The following is a 23,308-nucleotide window of genomic DNA, read 5'->3' on the forward strand; positions in this document are numbered from 1 at the left end:
GGAAGGAGCGGGGGTCCTGGCTCTTGCAGCACCATTCTCCCGCCACTCACACATGGGGCTGTGCGCACAGGCACAAAACAGGCGCACCATCGAACCCTTACATTAATCAAAAATGTGGTAAATAGCCAAGAAAATTGCTCCTGCTATCTTAAGTTGCTAATCTGAACACGATAACTTCCCTGGTTCTACTCTGCTTGGATCTACTCTGCAGAGTGAATGGTGGGCGCCCCCTCTCAAGACTCAACCTCCGGTAGCCAGGTGTGAACTACACTGGGACACTCTGGCCCTCTTCCCCTGAGCTGAAGCTTCCCTGAATGATTCCCAGCCCTCAGCAGGCAGCAGGCCTCAGTGCTGCCCATCCCCCTGTGACACCGGGGAAGGGGATATGCTCTGGTTAAGCCTATTTGACAGCTGCTAGATATTTAGCTTGTGTCAAATGCTAGGTGAACCCCTCATAGGAATCACTTCAATTAATTCCAACAGCAACTGGACTAATGAAACGCTGCTGTTGTCACCATTTCACAGAGAGAAAAGGAAGGCTTGAAAGGTGTCATTAAGTATCCAAGATCAAGCAGTGTAAGGGCACACTGACAAGCAGCAGCAGGGCAGGCCCCCAGCAGATCTCAAACCCGGAGACAGAGACACAGGGCAGCTTCCCGCCCCTGCTTTCTGTTCCACGCAGGATAAGCCCACCGAGCACACCGTGTGAAAGGAGGTTCATTCTGCCATGGATGGCAGGATGAGAAGGGCCATAATTTCAAAAGAAAAAAAACTGAACTAGACTCTTATTACAATAAAGGAGACCACCTGAGTTCTGTGATATATGTGGTACAAAAATACAGAGAATACTTTTTTAAAGTCACTTTATGCACACCAGATTGCTTAAAATTTTCATAGCTTAATGGCCAGTCTAAAACACAAGGTCCAAGCATCATCTATTAACACAACATTGGTAATAAAGTGATTACTACACTGTTTTCAGTTGTGAAAAATATAAAGGATGGAAGAAATGGACATTAAAGTTAAGGATAAATCAAAGAAAATCCAACGTATTCTTCAGCCACAGAATTCTTTAGCACCAAAGTTAAAATGAAAGCATGGAAACAGATGAATGGAAGTCAGCACTAATGAGGACTTTTCCCTGGTTACACAGAACATGTGAACACCCAGGGCGGGAGTGGGCACTGCCCAACAGGGAACAAGCCCAACCGCTAGCTGAAGGGCTGGGGGCCGCCCTGTGGGCGTTCAAGGACAAGGCCAGGCCTGTTCTCACCCCTTACATTAAGATTCACACAGATCCAGCTCGCTTTAAGAACAAAACCTAAAGGTGCTGGAAGAAAGTATGAATGGATTTTTAAATGATTTTTGAGTGGAGAAAGGCTTTGTAATCATGGTAGAGAACCAGGTGTTCAGATAACAGAAATAAATGAACTCAAAACTGCAAAGTGAGACTATTCAGTGACAGGCAAAGGAAATATCTGCAGCAGAAAGTAAGAGTTTGATGTTGCGAATGCAGAGAGTTATGCATAGCAGCAAGGAGAGGTGAGCTCCAGAAGAACGTCAGCAGCCAGCTCGCTCCAGGTGGCCCTGGAACATTGCTTGTCACATGATGCCACCTGTCTAGGCTGTGTACCTCGGGGCACTGCGTGCTGGTTCTGGCTGTGATGACAGGGAAACAGCAGCAAAGAGAAAAGACATAGTTCCTGCTACCCTGGAGTGGGTCGCTGGTGGGGAAAGAGCCAGGGGAGTGACCTGTCAGGGAGGCACACCTGCACGGAGAATGGGCAGGAAGAGGTTAGATGGCCAGCGCTGCAGACAATAGGCTGGGACTCTGCAGGGAGGCCAGCAAGGGCAGGGGTCTGGGCCCAGGAGGGAAGCAGCCAGGGGGCCCGCCTGGTGCAGCACAGGAAGAGCAGGGAAAAGGGAAGACCCACAGAGGACCAGGGGGAGGCAGAGATGAGGCATGTAGGATGTGCTCTGCCAAGAGAGACGATAGTGTCCAGGGTTTGGGCAGCTGAGTGGCAACTCTTGCTTCACACTTAACAGAATGCCATGGTGACCGTGTTGGGAACAGGACACGGGGATCACAAAGAGCAGGAAAACTGGAGAAGAGTGGCAATAAACCAGCCAGTGGAGCTATCACTGAAGGTCCAAAAGCGTGTGCATGGCAGGGTGCCATGTGTCCTGGAGAAGGAGGAGGCTGCAGGAAGGGACAAGGACACAGAGGGAGCAGCATGACTTTAGGGTCTGCAGCCAAGTCATGCAGCCATGGATGGCCACTAGCAGACATGAGGGGCCAGCAGGCACCAAGTGGGTCCACGAAGACCAGCAGTCCATCTGGCCAAGTTCAGGTGTCTAGAAGGCAGGAAAACACTTCCAGTATGGACTACAGGATTCCAAGGTATCTACACTACACATGGTACTAATACTTAATTCTCAAATACAATGAAAAAGTGGAAAATTAGAAGCAAAGATAGTATCTCAGTGCCAAACATGAAGAAAAGGGGCATCTTTCAGGGCTGGCTGAAAGTGGGGCAGTCTCACCTGCTGTACCTGGGCTGCCAGCCTTCTGGGGGCAGGGTACCACTCTGCACCAAAGGACAAACACACACCCCACCTAGCCAGCTGCCTCTGCAGAAACACATCTGACAAGTGTTCAAACAAATTTTTACAAAAGGAAAATGCCTCAATGCCCACAAAAGATGTAAATGTGGTTAATTAAATTATAGTGGAACTCAAAACTGCAAAGTGAGACTCTTCAGTGACAGGCAAAGGAAATATCTGCAGCAGAAAATAAGAGCTTGATGTTGCAAATGCTGAGAGCTCTGCTTAGCAGCGAGGAGAGGGGAGCTCCAGAAGAACAACAGGAAAACAGTCACAAAACTAGTAAAAATAACAAAGATAAAACAAATTATGATTGTACTTTTCCTTTCTTTAATAAGGAAAGTCATCTGTAACATGTTTTGAGTGTCAAAAGTAGAAGTCGAACATTATGCACGGAGGACCACACTCTGCACACTCTGTAGAGATGGAGCCAGGGAGGGCTCTGCGGAACACCTAGGAGGGCTGGGAGCAGGAGGCGGCGGCTGTTCCACACAGCATTTGCATTCTTCTTATGCTTTTTTATTTATTTACTTATTTTTGATGTTTGGACTTTTTACAGTAGATAGTACTATTACCAAAAGATTTTTTTTTAGAGTATTCCACCTGAAACACGGGATTGCTTTGATCTTCCAAACACACCATATTCCCTCCTGATCAGTCTTCTCTTTTTCCAAATCTAGGACAAAGAAATCCTATGGAAATTATTTCTCAGCGAAGGCCAGCAATACATCTTAGGCAGCCCACTAGCAGCAGGCAGACGGCAAGCAACTGCTCTTGTCAAGAACCATCCAGCAGCACCACCAGCCAGGCCGCAGCACCTGTGGGAGAGCAGGCAGAGAAATGGTGCTGGAGGGACATGTGAGAATGGAGGTAGCACAATGCTGGCACATTGAGAGGAGAGAACTTTTGTGTCCAGCAGAAGGTATTTAACTTTTGTGTCCACCAGATGAAATTAAGCTTTTTTAGAAGTGTCTAATCCTTGAGTTTTTCATCTATAATGAGTGCCAAACTTTCCACTGATTTATTATCAGAAGGTCCTATGATAAGCAGCAGAACATCCCTGTTCAGGCGCCAAGTCCCTGGTGATACCACATCTGCCAAGGTGACAAATGAACTAGCCCTGGGCGAGTGCCATGAAACCTATCTCTTCCTATGCCAGCTACTGCAATGCACCAAGTCTGATGACTATTCCAGACGTAGAAAATGCTAGGAAATATGCAACTGTTGAGATGTCGCAGAATGCTTCAGGAGGTCTTTCCCATAATGTACAATAATTAGAAGATTAGTACCTTCCTAGTCACACAGCTCAAACATTTATTTCATGACGGTAGAATAAAATTTTTATCAGCACTATTCACCATTAAAAATTACAACCCTGGGGCTAGGGCTGGGGCTCAGTGGTAGAGCACTCGCCTAGCATGCATGAGGCACCGGGTTCAATCCTCAGCACCACATAAAAATAAAATAAAGATACTGTGTCCACCTAAAACAAAAAAATAAATAAATTTTTTAAAAAATTACAACCTCGACTTTCAATAATATGTACTGCTCCACAGTAACAATATTTACTGTTAGTGGCATTTTTTGATTTGGGCTATCTATGTTGCAGGAAAACAATCACAAGACTAGTAAAATTAACTAAAGATAAAATAAATTTGGAGCAAATATATATTTGTTACAAATATTCTTTCTAAAAAGGAGTTTTGCTGGTGAAGATGTTTTGTTGGTGAAGACCCAAGCCTGCATATCATAAGCACATTACTGTCCCACTGAGCCCCATAATGAGCCTAAAGCTATATAAATATGTGCTATCTGGCTGTTTACACAGATTGTGGATCAAAATTTTACTGTCAAATTTATAACTGGCTACTTTAAATGGCCTCCTCCTCTGAAAACTAAATTGAACTGAGAAAGATAATGAGAAATACACAAGTTCCTGCAGTAAGGAGCCGCTCATTCCACACTGCGGAGTTGGGAGTGCGTTCCAGTGGTGCTCCCACAGAAGCACATCCTTGCACAGCCAGCCCAACAGTCCCTGCCTGAGAGCTAGAACCCCGTTTCATACACCCCATAGCCTTGAGTGTGCCCCGAGCAGGACAGGGGATTCACCAAGAAGAGGAACAGCACTGGGCTATCAGAGCAGCCTGGGAAGGAAGCAGCTTAGACCCGCCCAGGGAGCGCCCCTCCATGGCACTGCCAGGACTCTGATCCAGGACGTTTCAACAAGCCCCACTTGGACCACACGTGGCCTCTAGGGGGTGAGCACCATGGCTTCCAAGTACTGCCTCTTTGTGACAGCCATGGTAATCACAGCTAATGTAGATCCACACAGACGCTCTTTGAATTGATGCCCACAGGACCTGAGGACGCCACACAGCTGTGCAGGTAACAGATATCTCTGGCTTCCACTCTTGAAGGAACAGGGCTCAACTCATCGCAGCAGCTGAAGAGCAGAACTTTCTGCATGACACAGGCATCTGTGTTATGGCTCACAGTGATGGCGCCAGCCCTCCACTGGACAGTTTGTCTAGGCAGCACGCCTCAGATTCAGATTCATGTGCCATCCATGGACAATCACGTTTAGGTTCCCAAAGCCAGCACACCAACAGCAGCGAAGCAATCTCTGTCCTGTTGAAAACACTGACCTTCCAAATATTAATGCCAATTCTTGAAAAGGAAATTATTTCCTATATAAGTCCCTGGAGTTTTTACAGATACTAAGATGATAATATTTGGTGAATATTCGATCAGGTGAAAATAGAACACACAGAGAGAAAGAGACAGAGAGAGTGTGTGTGTGTTTGTGTGTGTAGTATGTGTGTAGTGTATGTATATGTGTGGTGGGGAGGTGCGGTGTACATTTTGTGTGTATAGTATAGTGTATGCATGTGTATGGTGTAGTGTATGTATGAATGTGTGTGGTGTATGTTTACATGTGTGGTATGGTATGTGAGTAGTACAGCATATGTATGGTGTAGTATGTATGCGTGCAGTATAGTGTGTGTGTAGTGTATAGATGCGTGTATGGTGTGGTGTATATATGTGTGGTATAGTGTTTGTGTTGTGTATGTGGTGTGGTGTATGTATATGTGTGGTATGGTGTTGTGTGTGTGTGGTGTGGTGTGTGGGGGGTGTGGTATGGTGTTGTGTGTGTGTGGTGTGGTGTGTGTATATGTGTGGTATGGTGTGTGTGGTGTGTTGTGTATGGGGGGTGTGGTATGGTGTGTGTACAGTGTAGCATATGTGTGTGTGTGTGGTGTAGTGTTGTGTGTGTATGGTATGGTGTGTGTGTGCATGCGCACGCATGCATGATCAAGTCACCCCCCCTGCCCAGTTTGCTCAAGTGTGGCCGCTGCCCGAGGACACATTCCCTCTTACTGTGCTAAGCCCCACCATGATCTCTTGCTCTAGCTAAATGAAGTTTTCTCAATCCTCTCATTTAATCTTCTAAGGACAGAATGTGGCAGGGAGAGGGATCAGCCCTGCTGTGGAAATGCAGATGGACATGGATGAAATGGAACATCCAGGGCTGGAGAATGAAGTTGCTGACCACAGAGAAACATGAACCATGGTTTAATTTCTTGCTTTTTCTGCCAAAAATGAAAAACAATGGCCCGCCCATTTATGAACCTACTCATGCACAGGGGAAGTGTCTACATGAAGAACTTTGTGAAGCAGGTTGTTTTTACTATAGGCTACCCATCTCCAGGAAGATGGAAAGTAAGGCATAGTAGTCTGCTTGTCAAAAGTAACCTGTCTGGAACACCACAGGAGAGGGTGCTCACAGAGAGAAACCACAAAGATCCTCCCTAGCAGAAATTAAAACACTCTACAAATTGCAATTAATAAGACAGTAGGATGTTGCAAAACAGAATGGAATCCAAAAATAGGGTTTTTGTACTTTAGGAGTTTTATACATCAATATTTCATTCTATTCCTAAAAATAATAAACTCTGGAGGGTTAAAAAACCAACCAAAAACATGAACTGGTATAACTTTTAAAAACACTGATGAATATTAGCATAATCTTGGAGCAAAAAGTTTTGCAAATGAGACATTAAATACAGAAGCTACAGACTCAGAAGCCGAAAGTCCATGGTGCATATAATAATTCACAAAATAAAAAGGTAAAACTGTTTTACCATAAAGATGAAAGTTAGTCAGTGGGGGGCAAGAATTTGAAATAAAAATAGCAAAGGATTAACACCTGTGGCATGTGCACAACTCCTGAAAATCACTGAGAGGCAGCCAGTATTGCAATTTAAAGAAAGGGGGGCGGGGCAGGGGCCAAAAAGCATATATGGGAACTTTTCTGAGGTGGAAAATAAATTTATAAAAGAAGCACAACTTTACCATCATTGCCAAAATGCAAGGAGAGTCCCTTTTCAGTTCTGAGACAGTGAAAAGATGGCACCACCAGACGCTGGCGCTTTCCCACAGAGCTAGGAAAGAGCCGCTTCAGAAGGCAGCGGGAAGTGCAGAGGGCAAAACGCGCTCAGCATTAACCCAGAAATCCCATACTCGAGGCCCATGTGCAGAGGGGCCATCGCACACTGAGGGCTCCATACAGAAGCAGGTTCACTGTGCTCTATCCACAGCCTTGGCAGCCAAACTCTGTGCGGCTGAAGGGCACAGTCCTGTGGGTGGAGCCTGCTCCCTAGCGACACCATCAACTCTCAACACCTGTTTCCCAGGTGGGCAGCTGACTCTTGGACTCTTCTCCAAGCCACACTCTCTCCCACAGACAAGGCTGTGAAATGTGAAGGTGAGAGGAGGAAGGCCCTGGCCCTTGGGACTGGTCTCCTGGAAATGCCACACGTGACCCGACACTATGATGTGGTGTCCCCTTCCCTCCGACCCCTCCAGAGCCTGCCACTCCACCAGCAGTCCTTGCTGTTCCTCAGCATTCCCAGGCTGGAGTCCTCACCCAAGGTGACAGTAGTAAGGGTGGCCTTGGGTAACTCCCAACTGGGGTCAGAGTCCTTGTAGGGAACACCCACACTGCACCTGCCCCCTGCCCTGGGAGGATGTAGCACAGGGCCACCTGCAAGCCAGGAGGAACCAGAACCACCAGCACCCTTAGGTGGCCTGTCTCCCCCAGGGTAGTGAGAAGCAAGTGGTCACAGACAGGGCTCCAGTCAGGGTGCCTCGTGGGGCAGCCCAGGAACCCGCCTGCCCTTCTGTGACCCTCCACTCAGACCTCCAACACAGAGGGACCTCCAGTGGGGGCAGGCCTGAAGTGGGGCAGGGGGCCGAGGAGGCGCTGCAAATTAGTCACCGGAGCAGGCCCTTGGGACCTGTCACAGAAGCACCATCCCTCCGGTCTTTTTCCTCCAGGCTGTGAGGAGGTTCAGGAGTTGGGGGACGTGGGCCAGCAGGTGCACGGTGGAGAGCTGGGAAGGAGGGCTCTCGAGTGAAGTCAGGGGCCTCAGGGTAAGGAAAGGGGATGGGAAATGAGAGCAGCACAGGGTGCTTACACCTAGGGCTCCAGGAGCACCTGGGGTCTTCAGGCTGCCAAACTCACCCACGAGGAAGTGGGACTGTGATTTACCAGAATGCCACATGACCACGGGCATGTCGGCCAGTCCAGGGAAAGTCAGGTAGGCCAGCCAGCGATGCATGTCACGCACTGACACCCAGACCTGGGGCATCACCTGCCACAGCGACCTCAGCCTAGAGTGCTGGCTCTTCTGGGGTCACTTCTCAGGGCTTTCACTGGGTCATCATCATCCTTCACATTCAGCATGTGATGCATAAGTCGGTATAGCATCTCTCTCCTGTGCCGTCTCAGGAAAGAAGAGCATATGTCAGGAGAACCTCGCACATGGTCAGGATCTGAGCGAGCTCAGCCAAAGGACAACAGCATGCAGCCTACCAGAAAGCCTCAGAGGAGAACAGCCACCTGAAGGGCAGCCCAGGAGGGGCACACGCCCAAGGGGAATGAAGCCAAGTGTCCCCAAGGCACCCACGCACCCATGCTCACTGCAGGTTCAACCTGAGAGGCCATCGGCGGATGAGCAGGTAAGGAAATGTGGTATACACACACATGGAATAACAAGCAACCTTTGAGGAGAGGGACATCTGTCACCTATGATATGGGGGACAGTGTACCAAGTAAAACAAGCCAAGCGCAGGAAGACTGAAGTCAGGGGCCTCAGGGTAAAGAAACCACAGCGTGATGGCACTTCTGTGTGGACCTAAAAGCCATGCACACAGGCACAGAGCAGTGCAGGAAGGAGGGAGTGCAGAGGTGCAGCTGGAGGAGAGGCAGGTTCCAGCGCGGGGAGGCTGCGACGACAATGATGATGATGATGATGATGATGATGTAGGTGCTCCTGAATGCCAAGAGCGGGGCTCTTTATATGTGTGCACTGTGCAATATCACACTGGGAGCACACCCTGGAGCAACAACGTCAAGCTGGTTAGCACCCCTGTCACCCTGCACGCTAGCTGTCTGTGGTGAGGCCACTCAGAATCAAAATAGACCTCAGACCAGGAAACACCGAAGACAGCTCTGTCAGGCGGTGGCTGTGCTAACTAGCCAGACTGGTAGTCACTGTACACCGCATCCACATATGAAAACACATTTACACCACAGATCTACACATATTTTGGCAACTATTCCTCAATAATGAATAAAAAACACATTTACATTTTTTAAAACAAATTGAACATTATTATCTCATCATAATAATAATGAGAACATTATTATCTCATTCCAACTTAAACAAGGTAAGGGACTTGCCATTAGAACTTGGATAAGGACGGCAACTGTGCCCCTCAGAGCTTGGGTCCCTCAGCTGGAGGTGGCCTGTGCACGCACACAGAGGCAGACACAGCTCCACCTGAGCCGCTGAGTGCCCATGTCCTGGCCGGAGGGCAGCCGTGCTGCCATCACCAAGGCTGTCTCTACCTCGCACCTCATCTCTCAGGTTTGGGACGCCAGCTCATGACCTTTGGGGGAGGGGTCTGTCCTGTTCTAAGACCTAACGGAATTTCACCTAAGCAATTTGATGGACATGAAATTTTTTTTTCTTTTCTGTTTTGTTCTTTTTTGGGGAGGTGGGAGACAGTTCCAGGAACCAAACCTAGAGCCTTTGCTTGCTAGACAAGCCCCCTATCACTAAGCCACACCCCAGCCCCAAAGGAATATCCCTTAATCAAAATTCAACACACATGCAGGCACACGTATATTATTTCATAAGTGATCCTAACTCGTACCCTTTCTATTTTTTAGTGGCTATTCAGGACCTCTAGTAAATTGGTTCCTAAGCTGGCCGTGGTGTAAAATTCACTACGACTGGATGAACACTGCCCTGAGGGGCCCAGTACAATCACTGCAAGAAAAGCTGTGACTAGTCATCCTTGGTGGCTGCTATAGTACCACCCTGGAAGGCCCCAACGGTCTGAAAGGTAGGCCTTTCTCTGACAGACACACACCCAGCCCTGGGGATTATCCATGCATTAACCCTCTGCACCTCCATCCTGCGTGGGAGGCAGGAGGCTACAGGTGCACCTGTTCCTTGCATTAAGTTTGAGAGGGAACGGAAGGCAGAGGAGGGTTAGCTATCTCCAGTGGTCCTGAACTTACTCAACTGAGATTTACATCATCAAAATAGAGCTGGAGCCAGAGAAATTATTTTTTTAAACTAGATCTTGATTTACAACTCCAGATCAAGTGAATATCAGAAAGCATGGGGTGTAGGAAGACTCACCGTGACCTACTGAGCCTACACTGTGGGCAAAGCGACAGAATTAGTGGCTGTGGTTCATTTTTGTCTTCCCCTTTTTATTGGTTCTTTTTAGTTACATATAATGTTGGAATTCATCTTGACATAATCACAAAGGCATGGCATATGATTTGGTCTGATTCAGTCCCCAGTACTCCCCCTTCCCCCACCTTCCCTCTACTGATCTTTCTGCTGTTTACTAATAGTTGTTTTGTCTGTTTGTCTATTTGTTGTTTCTGGGTCTCGGGGACCTGCATGAGGGTGAGTCTCACGGTGGTACACCCACACGTACACAGGAAAGTCAGGTGAGACTACTCCTTTTGCTGTTCTTCCCTCATCCCATCCCTTCTCCCTCTCCCTAAATCTCCTTCATCTAGTTCACTGATGTTTCTGTTTTGATAGAATTCCCTACCCCACCCCTTTTCCCTTTGTCTCTTGCTCTGTTTCTGTCTCTCTCATTCCTTACTTTGGACCAATTTCCACATTGCAGAGAAAACATTCAACCTTTGATATTTGGGGTCTAACTTATCTCATTTAACATGATAGTCTCTAGTCCATCCATTTACCAGCAAATGCCATAATTTCATTCTTCTTCATGGTGCTAAATTTTTAAATAGAAACCATTCCTTGAAACTTCACTATATAATGAATGATAATGTTCTTTTTTCAAGTAAATCTAAATGATAGAAGATAAGAATTGGCCCAAAATAAGACAAGTATAATGAAAATGCACAGCAAACCAAATACATACCCAGCAAACCAAAAGAACATTTAATTTATTTATAATAACAAACCTTGGGCCTGGGACATAATGAAGAGCTGATGGACTCTTAATGGTTTTTCTTCTGAGTTCCTTGGCATATCCTTATTCTGAAGTCTCCTAACTAGCCATGAATGAATAATGGTAGAAGAAAAGCTTGATTCCTTTCTCACATGATTCTTGGAGAACTAGTTCAGATATTTTCACATAACCATACCAAACACACAGCGGATCAGCACACCGTCAGGAACACATATGTCAAGGGCAGAGGATTGAATGTGCTTCCATGCAGGAAGGTCAGCCACCATGCCTCTGCCTTTCCAAGGCATCACCAGTACTTTCACGTGATTTATGACTGAGGGCATGAGAGACGGTGCAAAGATCCTATGCCGAATTCCCACATGGCACATAACACAGCCAAACTGTGAAAATCTCATAAACGTGGGTGGATCAGTTTCATCGAGAAAGGAGCTGGAAGTTCCAGAGAGTGAGCAGGAAACCGGCCAGAGAGTTTTTTACAGCCATGCAATTCCAGAGCAGTGGCAATGCACGCAGCTCTCCCTGCACACGTAACACCTGGGTTAGACACATGGGCAGAATGCAGGGACAGGCGGAGACAAGGAATACTATCAACAGTCTGGCTGAGTCTCCAGTAAACTGAAACTGCTGTCATAATTTTTAAAATGATTTCAAAGGAGGTCAAGTCATGTCTTTGGAAAGTCCCTCATAAATATACTGAGGTCACTATAATCCCCATAGAATACCGAAGGTGAAAAAATAAGTAATGAGCTGTTTTAAAGAGACGGTATGAGGTTACATAATAGCAAACATTCGTCACATCACAAGTATGTTTTCCCATGGATTTTTAGGACCTTGAGTATCTTTGGACACGTTTCCTGAATTTGACTCAAACACTATTTATCATCCTCACAAAACAGATAAAACAAATGTGTTCTGCAACAAGAACTGGAGCAAAGGTCAAGGGTAACATGGGAAATCAGCAGAACCAGCTAGGAGACCACGATGTGAGGAGGGAGAGGGAAGCCAGCCTGCAGCTGCTCCAGGGGGCTGCACAGAACCCTGAGCAGCAGCAGGGCATGCACTACAAACAGTGAGCATGGGAACCCCACTTGTCACTGGGAGTCATGACAAGGCTGGACTTGGGTGATTTCCCTGGAGTGAGAAGAAATAAAACTAAGAAGCTGACTAAATGGCATGAAGGGGCTGGGGTGGAAACCAACTATCAAGATGCTAGAATAGCAAGGGCAGGCATGGGCTAGGGTGCAGCTCAGTGGTAAGCACTTGCCCAGCACCTGCACTACCCTGGGGTTCATGACCAGCCCCAAAAGATATATGTAAGCAAACTGACAAGAAAGGGGCATTCGTGAGGGTAGTGAGAGGGTGCAGAAGGCAGGGTCTTCAGGATTTGGCCCTAATTCTGTAAAGACTCAAGACTAAAGAAAGAGACTTGGGTAATCATGTAATTCTGTCATTAACAGAAAAAGAAACTGCAGAAGAGCAGTTATCTGGGGCAAAGAGAAGGAAAAATCCACTCTGGAGCATGCTGAACACATTGTCAAAAGCATGCCCAGCTATGAATCTAGCAAGCAACTAAAATATGGGTCTGAAGCTTGCATACTATAGAAAGTGAATCATCTGGAATTCTTTAGTACAGTTTTGATGGCAACATTTTGGGTACAGTCAAAATCTTAGGGGGAGAGAGCACAGAAGATGTCCAGAGCACCCAGGCCATTCTCCTGGGCCAAGGGAGACTGACAGCATGGAAATGTGCCCAAAGGCCCTATATCAGAGACTTTGTCCCCAGCTTGGTCCCCAACCTTGATGATACTGGGAGGTGTCAGAACCTTCAGGAGATGGGTTCTGGTAGGGGAAGTGAGGCACTGGGATGTGCCCTTGAAGGGGACACTGGGACCCTAGCCCCTTCCCCCGAACCCAGCCATCTCCCTGCTGCCCAGCCACCATGAGGCCAGCAGCTCTGTTCCAGCATGCCCCAAGGAGGTTCTGCCTTCCCACAGGCTTCAGAGCAAAGGAAGCAACCTGGATGGAAGCCTCAGACACCACGCTCTAAAACAAATCTTTCCTCCTCATAAGTGGCTTATATCTCAAGTATTTTGTCACAGTGACAGAAAGCTGACAGAGACCAAAGAAGTCAGAGAAACTGTAAAAGACCTAGCAAAATATACCATAAGGACACCAAAGATGAGAACATTTCCAAAAGGCAACATAAGTAGAGATAAGTCTTTTTAAAAAGGAGGAGGACAAGGAGGTCTTGGCACTCAGCACCACCCCACAGCTGTCAAAATTAATTTAACAGCCGAGAGTTAGTTCATTTATTTAATAGCTCAGTAATGCTTGCTTATCAGACAGCTTCTGTAGAGAAGGGAAGCCGGAAGCCCCGAAGAGCCAATTGGTCTGAGGAGCCATAGGAGAGTAGAGCAAGATGTTCTCCAGGCTCCACCACACTCCGAACTCCCCAGATGCCTAGGGATAAGCAACTGAAAATCATCATCAGCAAATAAGTGAAAAAAATCTGAATATGCTTTTACCTTCTTGTGATTCTTGTAGACATTCCTGTGAGCGAACCCCTTTCCACAAAGCTTGCACTTGTAGGGCTTGTCTTCACTGTGAATGACTTTGTGAGCGCCCACTTGATCAAGCCTCTTAAAAGACTTGTTACAAATCTCGCAATGATAGGGCCGTCTTTCTGTGAAAAATGAGTGGAGAAGGCTCATGTCTACACAAAGTAAAGGGTCTGAGGGACACGTTCTACCCTCAAACCACAGGAGCATAAGTAATCTAAAACGTGGTTACACTAAAGGAAGCTGCCACCCTATCCATCATGCCAGGTACCGGAGTCTGTCTGCAAGTGGAAGGTGAGCTTGCTCTTCTGCAGGCCTGTTTTGAAAACTAAAGCTTCCATGTGAAGAAGTTTAAGTTCAAAGGCGAAATCCAGATGAAAAATGGGCTGAGATGTGTGAGTTTAATTCAGACCCTAAGGCAGGGAGGAGACCCTGCAGCAGAGCTTCCACTTCCACCTTTACCCCAGGTAACCTGAAAGGCTTGTTACAAATGATGCCCATAACTAACTTAAAAAATACCGTGCCAATCAAAGCACACCTGAAGGCCACCAGTTTTTAATCTGACTTTAATTTGCTAAAACACCTACATCTACCTCCAAAAAGGGTGGACATTAGAAAATATCCTGACTTCAAATGGCCTCAAATTGGGCATCTTGACTTCTAGAAGAGACTTCATTGAGAAAAAAATTGTTTCCAGAGTTGACTTTTTTTAAGTCTGCATAAGTGCAGCTCCTGCTACTGAAACTGGCTTCAGAAAGATACTCCAAAGCATATTTATAAATCCCTCTTGACACTGACTTATTAGGGTTGCATTTAGAATGTAAGGTGTCCATCAATGTAGACCCTGAGACTGCAGAGCCTCCCAAGTGTGAGACACTGCCAGCAGCATAACAGGGACCTCACCTAGCCTGTGCAGGCACCAGGATTCTGCTGCACAGATGAAGAATAGAGAAACTGAGATCCAGGAGGTGCAGGTGAGGAACTGAAAGGGAATGGTGAAGACTTGTATGTCCTTCAGTCCAACCACCTTTGCTTTATAAACAGAGTTCAAGAGCATTCAGTAATTTGCTCAAAGTCACATGACTAGTTAAAGCCAAGCCAGAACTCAGAGCAGGGCCATGACTCTGAGTCCTGGGAATGACAGGATCTTCTTCAGGATCTCAATAAATGAAGAAGCAGCATTACCTGAGTGGGTGATGAGATGGCGCTTTAGCTGATTGGCTGAGACAAACTTCTTCATGCATTCTTGACAATCAAAAATCTCATGGACCTGCAAGAGGTTAGTGAACAGTTAATCAGCCGTTGAAGCCTAACAAATCACATGAAACCCAAGCAAAAGCACAAACATAGGGGCAGCTGCCACTGCCGTGTCCAAATGACCCAGTAAAATTCAGCCCTGATTTGCTCATACTGCCCTGAATAAATTAAAATGCAGTGAATACATTCCTAGTAAAAACACATCATCCAAAGAAAACAGACTAAAGCTGCTTAAATATGCAATGACTGACCTACTTAGTTCATGTCAAATGTATATGCTCTATAAAAAGTACAGCTAATACATTAATTCCTTTGTTGTGCACAAATTTAGACTTAGACATCTGTAAACTGCAGGTAATACTGTTCCTTTTCTAGTAACCAAGGATATTTTAAACTTAAATGTATGTAGCACAGAGCAAAGTATTAATTACAGCAGAAGACCAGAAGAGAGATGATTCTGAAGGCATTTAGTTCTCAGTGCAAGTGTCCAACGACAAGAGAACCCCAGCCAAAAGAAAACGGGAGACACAGGTCCAGGGAGCCAAAGCCAAGCAAAGGAGGATGAAGCATCTAAAGGTCTGACCTAAGACCTGAGGACTATAGCAGTGATTGCATAATGCACTCAAGGTCTATTTTAACCCGAGTAGGTCACGCTGCCCTTGCACTGGAATGGGGGTGGGTGACTCTGAGATGGTGATAAGTTAATTTGTTTCACTATAACAACTATTTTACTACATGTGTATGGGTTTGTATCCCATAATATCATATCTTAAAAATATACCATAAGATGTATATTTAAAAAAATCATAATAACAGGGATATAACTTTAGCTAATAATTACTTAATATAAATGTTACAGTTGAATATTACATTGGTTCTTTCCCTCCCAGACTCCAGATCACGGAAATGGGTCAGTGGCAAAAAAGTGGAAGTCCAGTTTATTACCAGAACCAGGATTTTAGGTCCTAAAGCAAAGCCCCGCACAAAGCCTTGGATGGGAAATGCTGATCATCAATGAACAAGAGCACCAGTAACTCGGCTGAAGACTCAGAACTGGTTTGGTGGAGTCATGTTCATGGCCCACCTCATCAAAGGCACAGTCGGAACATGACCCAGATAGACAAAGCATGCAGCCTGATGCAGAACAGCTGAAGACACACCCGAGGACCAAGACCCTGGACCGGTGTAGCACCACAGTGATGTGGGGGGATGGGCTGTCCCCTGCCACATTTGCCTAATCTAAGTGACTAGGACAGGACTCAAAGCTGAGAGGGGGAAAGGGGAAGACACAAGGATGAGGCCCACAGATGGGAGCCCACAGCCCAGGCCCACCATCACTGCCAGGCATGAGGCAAGTCCAAGGCAGCAACCCTTGCTGCTTCTGTCTAGCCTGACTCTTGGGGATCTGGAAACTTCACCTGAGAAAAGCCAAGCAAAGTAGAGAAACAGCAGCAGCAAAATCCACCCTTGTGGGAGGGCCTGACATGTGCTCTTTAGAGATGTACAGGAGCTATGGGGTCTGCAGGATTCCTGTACAAAGGCCATCCTGCAGAGAAGCATGGCCCCCACCTAACCAGGGTCCTTTCCAGAGCCCAGTGCTCAAGAGCAAGATACAAGTGTCACAGAGCTCAGAAGAAATGTGTCTGTGCAATGCGTGCCAAAGGCTGCCCCTTATATAATTTTGAAATGACCAATATGATAAGCCTCTGAGCCATACATAAATTAAAACTTTATTTCTTTTCAATCCAGTCAGATATGGTGGCACACACCTATAATCCCTGCCCCTTGGGAGACTAAGACAGGAGGATCGCAAGTTCAAGGCCAGCATGTAGCAAGAACGGTCTCAAAATAAAAAGGGCTGGAGATGCAGCTCAGTGGTAGAGCGTACCTGGGTTCAATCCTCGGTACCACAAAAAAAAAAAAAAAAAATCACTAGTCCACAAAGAAAAACAAACAATTAGACGAAACACTGCTGGATACTCATGTGTTCACTTCTTAATGCTCACAGCTTCAGAAATAGGAAAATCTTTTCAAGGTTGAATTAAAAGGATAGTCCCAAAATTACAAAAAGTGATCATGTACTGTACAAGAGAGCATGCCAAAGTTATTTCCAAATACCCAAGGCTGCTCAACAAACAGATTTAAAGTCAAATGATAGGTGACACTATTAGGATAAGAAATAATCCTCAATTAAGATTTTGACCCAGATGTAAAGGTCACTCCAAGAAAATAATCAAAAACATTCCAAACATTCTAGCCAAGCGTTTGTCCTGGAGCAGCAGGAAAAATGCAAGTGATGGTGGACCTGAATGGAGATTACAGGAAAATTCAAACTCAAGGGCTAAAGAATCACAAGGTCACCAGACAAATCAACATTGCTGGTACTTTTCCAAGACCTGGTTAGCCTGAATATTGATCAGTGCCCCTACCAGTAGCTATATATGCCCCTAAACTGTATATTCAGGCAGCAACCCCTATTGGGACACCCCTCTTACTCCTGTAGAAGCACTGTCTCTTTTCTTCTCATGTTACTTTGCCTTCTATTATTTTCTGTGGATTTCATTCTTGGAATGTGCTAGACAAGTACCTGGAAAGTGATTGGTGAGCTGCTGGGGTCTGCTGAGACCCTGGAGAGCACAATCCCCATTAACAGCTGCAACACATCACTCAATAATCGTAGAGAAGAACCTGGTTTTGCCAGTTGTGAACTCAGAGCTGACACCAGCAGGCACCCCCTGCCTTGATTAGCTCCCAACACTAAAGAGAGTTTTCTGAGCTGCAGAGACCTTCAGCTTGCACAGATCCACCCACCAGCAGAAGCAGAGAATCTAGTCTCATCTCAAATTGCAGTTTCAATACAATTTAATTACACCCAAAGCTATGTAGAAATATTTTGAAAATTATTAATTGGGAGAATAATATGTTACCATTTTTAAGTTCTAATAATTGTCAAGAGGGACCACAACATTCCTTGCTTTAATATAGGATAGTGTCTATTGTCATAAAGCACCATCTACTGGCAGGGTGATGCCGGGTAGCTAAACTCTATTAGACATTAGACACACCCAACCAAAGATGGCCGAAACTGTCAGCAATACAAGCTGCCTAGTATTCAGGAAGGTGAAACTTGAGCAGCGAGGCTATTAGGGAGGAAGGACTGTGTTAAGTCAATAAGGACTAGGGCTCCATAAGGGCTCACCTCAAAGACAGGAGCTATAGCCCCTCTACCAAGATGCTCCTCTAGGGGAGAAGCTCTTACGTTGAGAAGGAAATAAATGAATAACAGGACATAGTTCAGAAATATTCTCCACAGTGAACTGTGCTAAAATGCTCTATTTGGTAAACTATTCTAAATTTCAACCTCTTTAAACAAATCAGGGAAATAAACCATAAAATAATAAAAGTAAGAGGATATTTAGAAAACATCTATTCCAGTAGCTTGATCTTTTTGATAGAATAGGTTTTTCTTCCTGAAGCCAGACAAGAGATGGGAGGGGAATGAGATACCTAAAAGAAGGGACATCTGCAGTGGCACCCAGGCAAACTGTCCAAGGTAATTTCTGTACATGTACTAAATTCTGAGTAATACAAAGATCAGCAAGACCCCCGCAGAGGAATGATACACATTCACAAGACACTTCAATTTTTAAAATAATCTAATTAAAATCACTATCTGGAAACTTTACCAAAAAAAGAATTTAATAGCACTAAGAGAACAAAACCAAAAACTCAACACTGATGTGTTCAACACTGAGGGCTACTGACACACAGAGCCCCCACCCTGATTCACAATCAGGCTGTTCCATCACTTCTCCATATGAGGATCAAAACTGTTCCAGAAACCAGAACTGCAGACATGTCAACAAAATGATTTAACTGTCTCAAGTGCTAAATTAAGTCCACAAAAATGGTTGGAGCTACTAGATTAAAAATCATAATGAATTTCCAGTACCATCAAGTTATTTTGAAATATACCTATGTATACAGAGAGAGACAATTCATATTACAAAACACAACAAAAGTAATTTTTCATCTTTGTATAACAGAATGTAACATGTACATTTTGGACCCTAGAAATGACATTAATGAAAATATAAATTCAATTTTAACTCTCTTTTATTATACATTCTATTAACTAGAGGATAATATTCTTTTTTTTTAAAGAGAGAGAGAGAGAAAGAGAGAGATTTTTTTAATATTTATTTTTTAGTTTTCGGTGGACACAACATCTTTATTTTATTTTTATGTGGTGCTGAGGATCAAACCCAGCACCCCGCGCATGCCAGGCGAGCGCCCTACCGCTTGAGCCACATCCCCATCTCAAGGCTAATATTCTTAGGTAAGAATTACCATTTATTTTTCAGATTAATTTTTGCTACAAAATAATAAATTTTTATCCTTTTTGTAAAATGTCAAATTCATTTTATCCTAAGGAATCATTTGCGTCTGCTAATAACACCTAGATATACAATCGTATCAGTGCACGATTTACCACATCAACATGAAAAATAGAATGGAGTAAAATCAAACTCAATGGACCGTTACCTGGCAATTCACATCATCACGAAATCACACAATGCAGCTCTCGCCTTTGTTGTGCCAGACTAAACTATGACATGCACTCATTTCAAAACCAAAGGTCACTTGCCAGCACATTCCAAAAATGCATAGTTTTCTCACTGACTTATATTTCCTGAGCAAACAGCAACGGACAAGGCCATGAGCCAAGGCAGGTGTTTTAGGTAAAACCTCGGCCAGAAACGACACAGGGCGGAGGGGCAGTGTGTTCACCAGCGCTGAGCAATGACAGCAGCTCAAAGCCTCGGCAGCTTGCCTTTCTGCACACTGGCTCTGTGCTCTAGAATACGGTACCACTTAGATTCATGACAAAGCTCTGTCCTGGGTCAGTCAGCCACAAGTTCACATGGCAGACACCACGAGCTGCTGACAGGTCTCTGCGAGTGGGTTCATCTCACTGACCTTCCTGTGCTCCTGCAGGCTGGAGGCAGAGGAACACTTTTTACTGCATACCGAACACACGAGCTTTTTCTTAGGATCTCCTAAAAGAGAAATGAAAACCCGTCATGAATTAAATGAGACAATAAGGGGCACCACAGGGAGTTTCCACAGGGTATGAAATTCCACCCCATAACTCAGGCGCCAGCATCCATTCAGATCGCAGGGAGAACCATCCATCAAACTCACATAAAGAGCGAGTGGTATTTGAGACCCTTTCTTTCAAATGTAAGAGATATGCCGCTTATATTCTGCCTTCTACGTGCATGGAACAGACCTCTTTCCCTTTCCTATGTCCTAACCAAGAATTGCACATCTCCATGAACCATCAAGCCAAAGCTGAAATGAGCCAAATCTGCTTATGAAGGGAAAAACTGAATTATCAATTCACAAGTTGATTTTTTCTACTTCCTTTATATTTCAATAGAATATTTTATTTCATCTCATAGGGTTATGAAGATGGAATTCATAAATTAGATTATTCTATCATTAGACTTTAACAAAATCTATGAGCACACTTTTTAGCAAATCAATGTTAGGAAACAGAATAAGATAAAATCAAGCAGGATTAAACATTATATTGACAATCCACAACAAAACAAAGCTGACTTTTGTCTTCTCATATAGGGATTAAATTTATAGTGGTTCATTTTACAAGCTTCACAGTGGTTATAGAAATGAAAAGACTTGATAAAATATGTGAAAAGATTGATTAAATGTGATACAGTAACAGTATCATCTTTATCACCACAAAGAGCCACAAAATGATCTGTCAACTTTTAACTGATTTCAAATACACAAAAAGTAAATACATGGTACAGCGAACGGTGGGCCCATTACCCACTTGACCACAGCAGACGACACCTGCTCCTGTCCAACCTATACTCCCCTCTCCCTACTTCTTTATTACTTTGAAGCAAATCCAAAGCAAGCAAAACCGGAAATATGAAACAGTTTGGTTTTGTTATAGGAAAATGTTTATAAAAGAAAAACATACTTTAATAAAAAAAGAATAAAAATTTTCATCTTGAATTTCCAGGTATCCCGAGTAGCAGCACATCCACACCACGCCCAGCACTGCAGCCAAGAACACATCCTCGGTGCTGTACAAGGAGGAGCGCTGCTGAATAAGAAAAGGCTCCCAAGCAGCATGAACACCTGCCACATGTCCATCAACCTCTCCGAACACACAGCCACCTGAAGGGCCACTGGGAAGGAACATTCCCTCTCCAGCTCCCACCAGCTGGGACTGCCCATCTTCCACCCAGAATTCCTTTTCACCCCTGCCTCATCCGGCACTGTGGCTGTTCCCTAAGGCTGTGCCCTGTCTTCCCTACAGTGGGTGCAGGAGGAAGAGGGCAGAGAAGTGGGTTTCTTCAGGCAGCCCTCTCACCTCACTCAGCACCCCAGCTCGACCACATTCCCTGCCCACTCTCTAGTCTTTTTCCTCCTCCTCATATCTCCTCTTCCACTGAGATCTGGAATCTCAGTTCCTTTGGAAAAAAATGCAGAAAAAGCTTGTGGCTATGAAAACAGATCATCTTCTATAATTACACTCTCCTCACCAGCATCCATAGGACCTAGCAAAGGAGAAGGGCAGGAACTGGGTCCAGAAGCAGCCCCTTCGACTGTGGGCCCCTTTTGGCTAAGTGTAGAGGTTCTCACCACTCCACAAGCTCCCAGAGGTTCCAGGACAGTGGCACCTGCACAAACCCAAACTAGACCCTGGTGCCACTGTGGCTTTTCTGTAGCAAGTGAATCTGGTATTTGACTTGCATTCTTGGCTGTCAAGAATCCTCATCTGGGTGGGGGATACAGCTCAGTTAGAGAGGGCTTGTCAGGCATGCACAGGCCCTGTGTTCAACCCCTAGGGCCAGACAAAAAGAAAAATGTTCAGAAACACATTCCACAGTAGGCGACCATGAAAGGAATCCTCAACTGCCCCAAACACTTGGTCACCCAGGTTCTAGGACCACAGCACCCTCCCTGCAGGTTAAGTACCTTCAAGAGCTAGCCCAAGGACCTGCCCACCTCATGCACAGCCTCTGTGGAGAAGTGTGGCCCACACCCACCGCAGCAGGAGCTACAGACTCTGTGCACCCTGGAATCCCTTCGTCCCTTTGTACTGAAGGATAGACAACCATGGGAACGGTACTTCACTGGCCACTAGCAGGGAATGCTCTGTCCCAAACGTCTTCATGGCTCTCAGAGAAGAGAGAAGGCAAGAGAGAGGCCATGCATGAGACACTGAACTCATGTGCCAGACCCAGCAAAAGCACTGAATATTCTTCCTAAACACTAAGATTTCACATTTCACACAATCTGCAAAATGGAAAGAATAACAAAACTATTTCCTTTTATGAATTATTTTTGACAAAATCACCATGAATTTCCAGAAACTGCAATATTATAATATCCAAGGCCAGTTACAAGAAACCTCAAAAAACTATGCCCACAGCTGGGCACAGTGATACATGCCTGTAATCCCGGCAACGTGAGTAGCTGAGGCAGGAGGATAGTGAATTCAAAGCCAGCTTCAGCAACTTAGCGAGGCTCTGAGCAACTCAGCAAGGCCCTGTCTCTAAATAAAATACAATAAAGGGCTGGGGGTGTGGCCCAGTGGTTAAGCACCTCTGGATTCAATTCCAGGTACCACCACTACCAACAACAACAACAAAAAACAACTATGCTCACAACACAGCAGAAAGGGCACAGGCCCAGGACTTGGAACACAGATTTACAGGGTTTCTATGCTCATCTGGCTTCTCAAGTGGACTTTAAAACTGACTTTAGGGCTGGGGCTGTGGCTCAGTGGTACAGCTTTCGCCTGGCATGAATGAGGCACTGGGTTTGATCCCCATCACCACATAAAAATAAAATAAAGATATTATGTTCATCAACACCCTATTATAATAAGACTACAGCTCAAACAGCTCAAACCCTTCTTCTACAACTTCTGTTCTCTCAGATCACCAGAGATGTGATACCTTTCCTGCCAGCTGATGACTGGCCTTTAGAATCTTACTTTAACAAAACCAAAAAAAAGGAATGTTTAACCTATGTTAACGATTTCTTACCAATGCTTACTTAAATATGAGTTTATAGGTTTCATGATCCCGTGAAAGACAAGGATCACTTTCATGCTATTAACATACATTGCTAAAATAATAAAGAGTTCACAGTAAGTAGCTCAGAGCAGGGGATCATTTAACTTTATCACATTCTCACATTCTGGATCTATTTGTCTCTAGATTATCCTCCAAGACTGCTCTTGAACAAACAGTGCTTTCCAAAACCTCGGTGTATTCCTCACACTCTGAAATCTGCACTCCTTGAACTCT

The 23,308-nt window shown here is 45.2% G+C and overlaps 1 protein-coding gene and 1 long non-coding RNA gene across 2 annotated transcripts in view; both read right to left on the minus strand.

Moving 5' to 3' along the window:
* Prdm5 (PR/SET domain 5) overlaps window positions 1-23,308 on the minus strand; it is a 120,679-nt gene that overhangs the window by 57,116 nt on the left and 40,255 nt on the right. Inside the window, exons 5-7 of the mRNA XM_048812548.1 lie at window positions 19,932-20,011; window positions 14,880-14,964; window positions 13,662-13,819 (exon numbers count right to left, since the gene is read on the minus strand). Coding sequence (XP_048668505.1) covers window positions 13,662-13,819; window positions 14,880-14,964; window positions 19,932-20,011 — 323 coding nt within the window. The remainder of the gene's footprint in view (window positions 1-13,661; window positions 13,820-14,879; window positions 14,965-19,931; window positions 20,012-23,308) is intronic.
* LOC125619328 lies at window positions 2,912-7,664 on the minus strand. Its single transcript, XR_007350810.1, has 2 exons — window positions 6,958-7,664; window positions 2,912-5,244 (listed from the first exon to the last, which is right to left on the minus strand). It is a non-coding gene; the product is annotated as an uncharacterized LOC125619328 (long non-coding RNA).

Source organism: Marmota marmota, unplaced genomic scaffold, assembly GCF_001458135.2.
Source record: "Marmota marmota marmota unplaced genomic scaffold, marMar, whole genome shotgun sequence".
Lineage (NCBI taxonomy): Eukaryota > Metazoa > Chordata > Mammalia > Rodentia > Sciuridae > Marmota > Marmota marmota.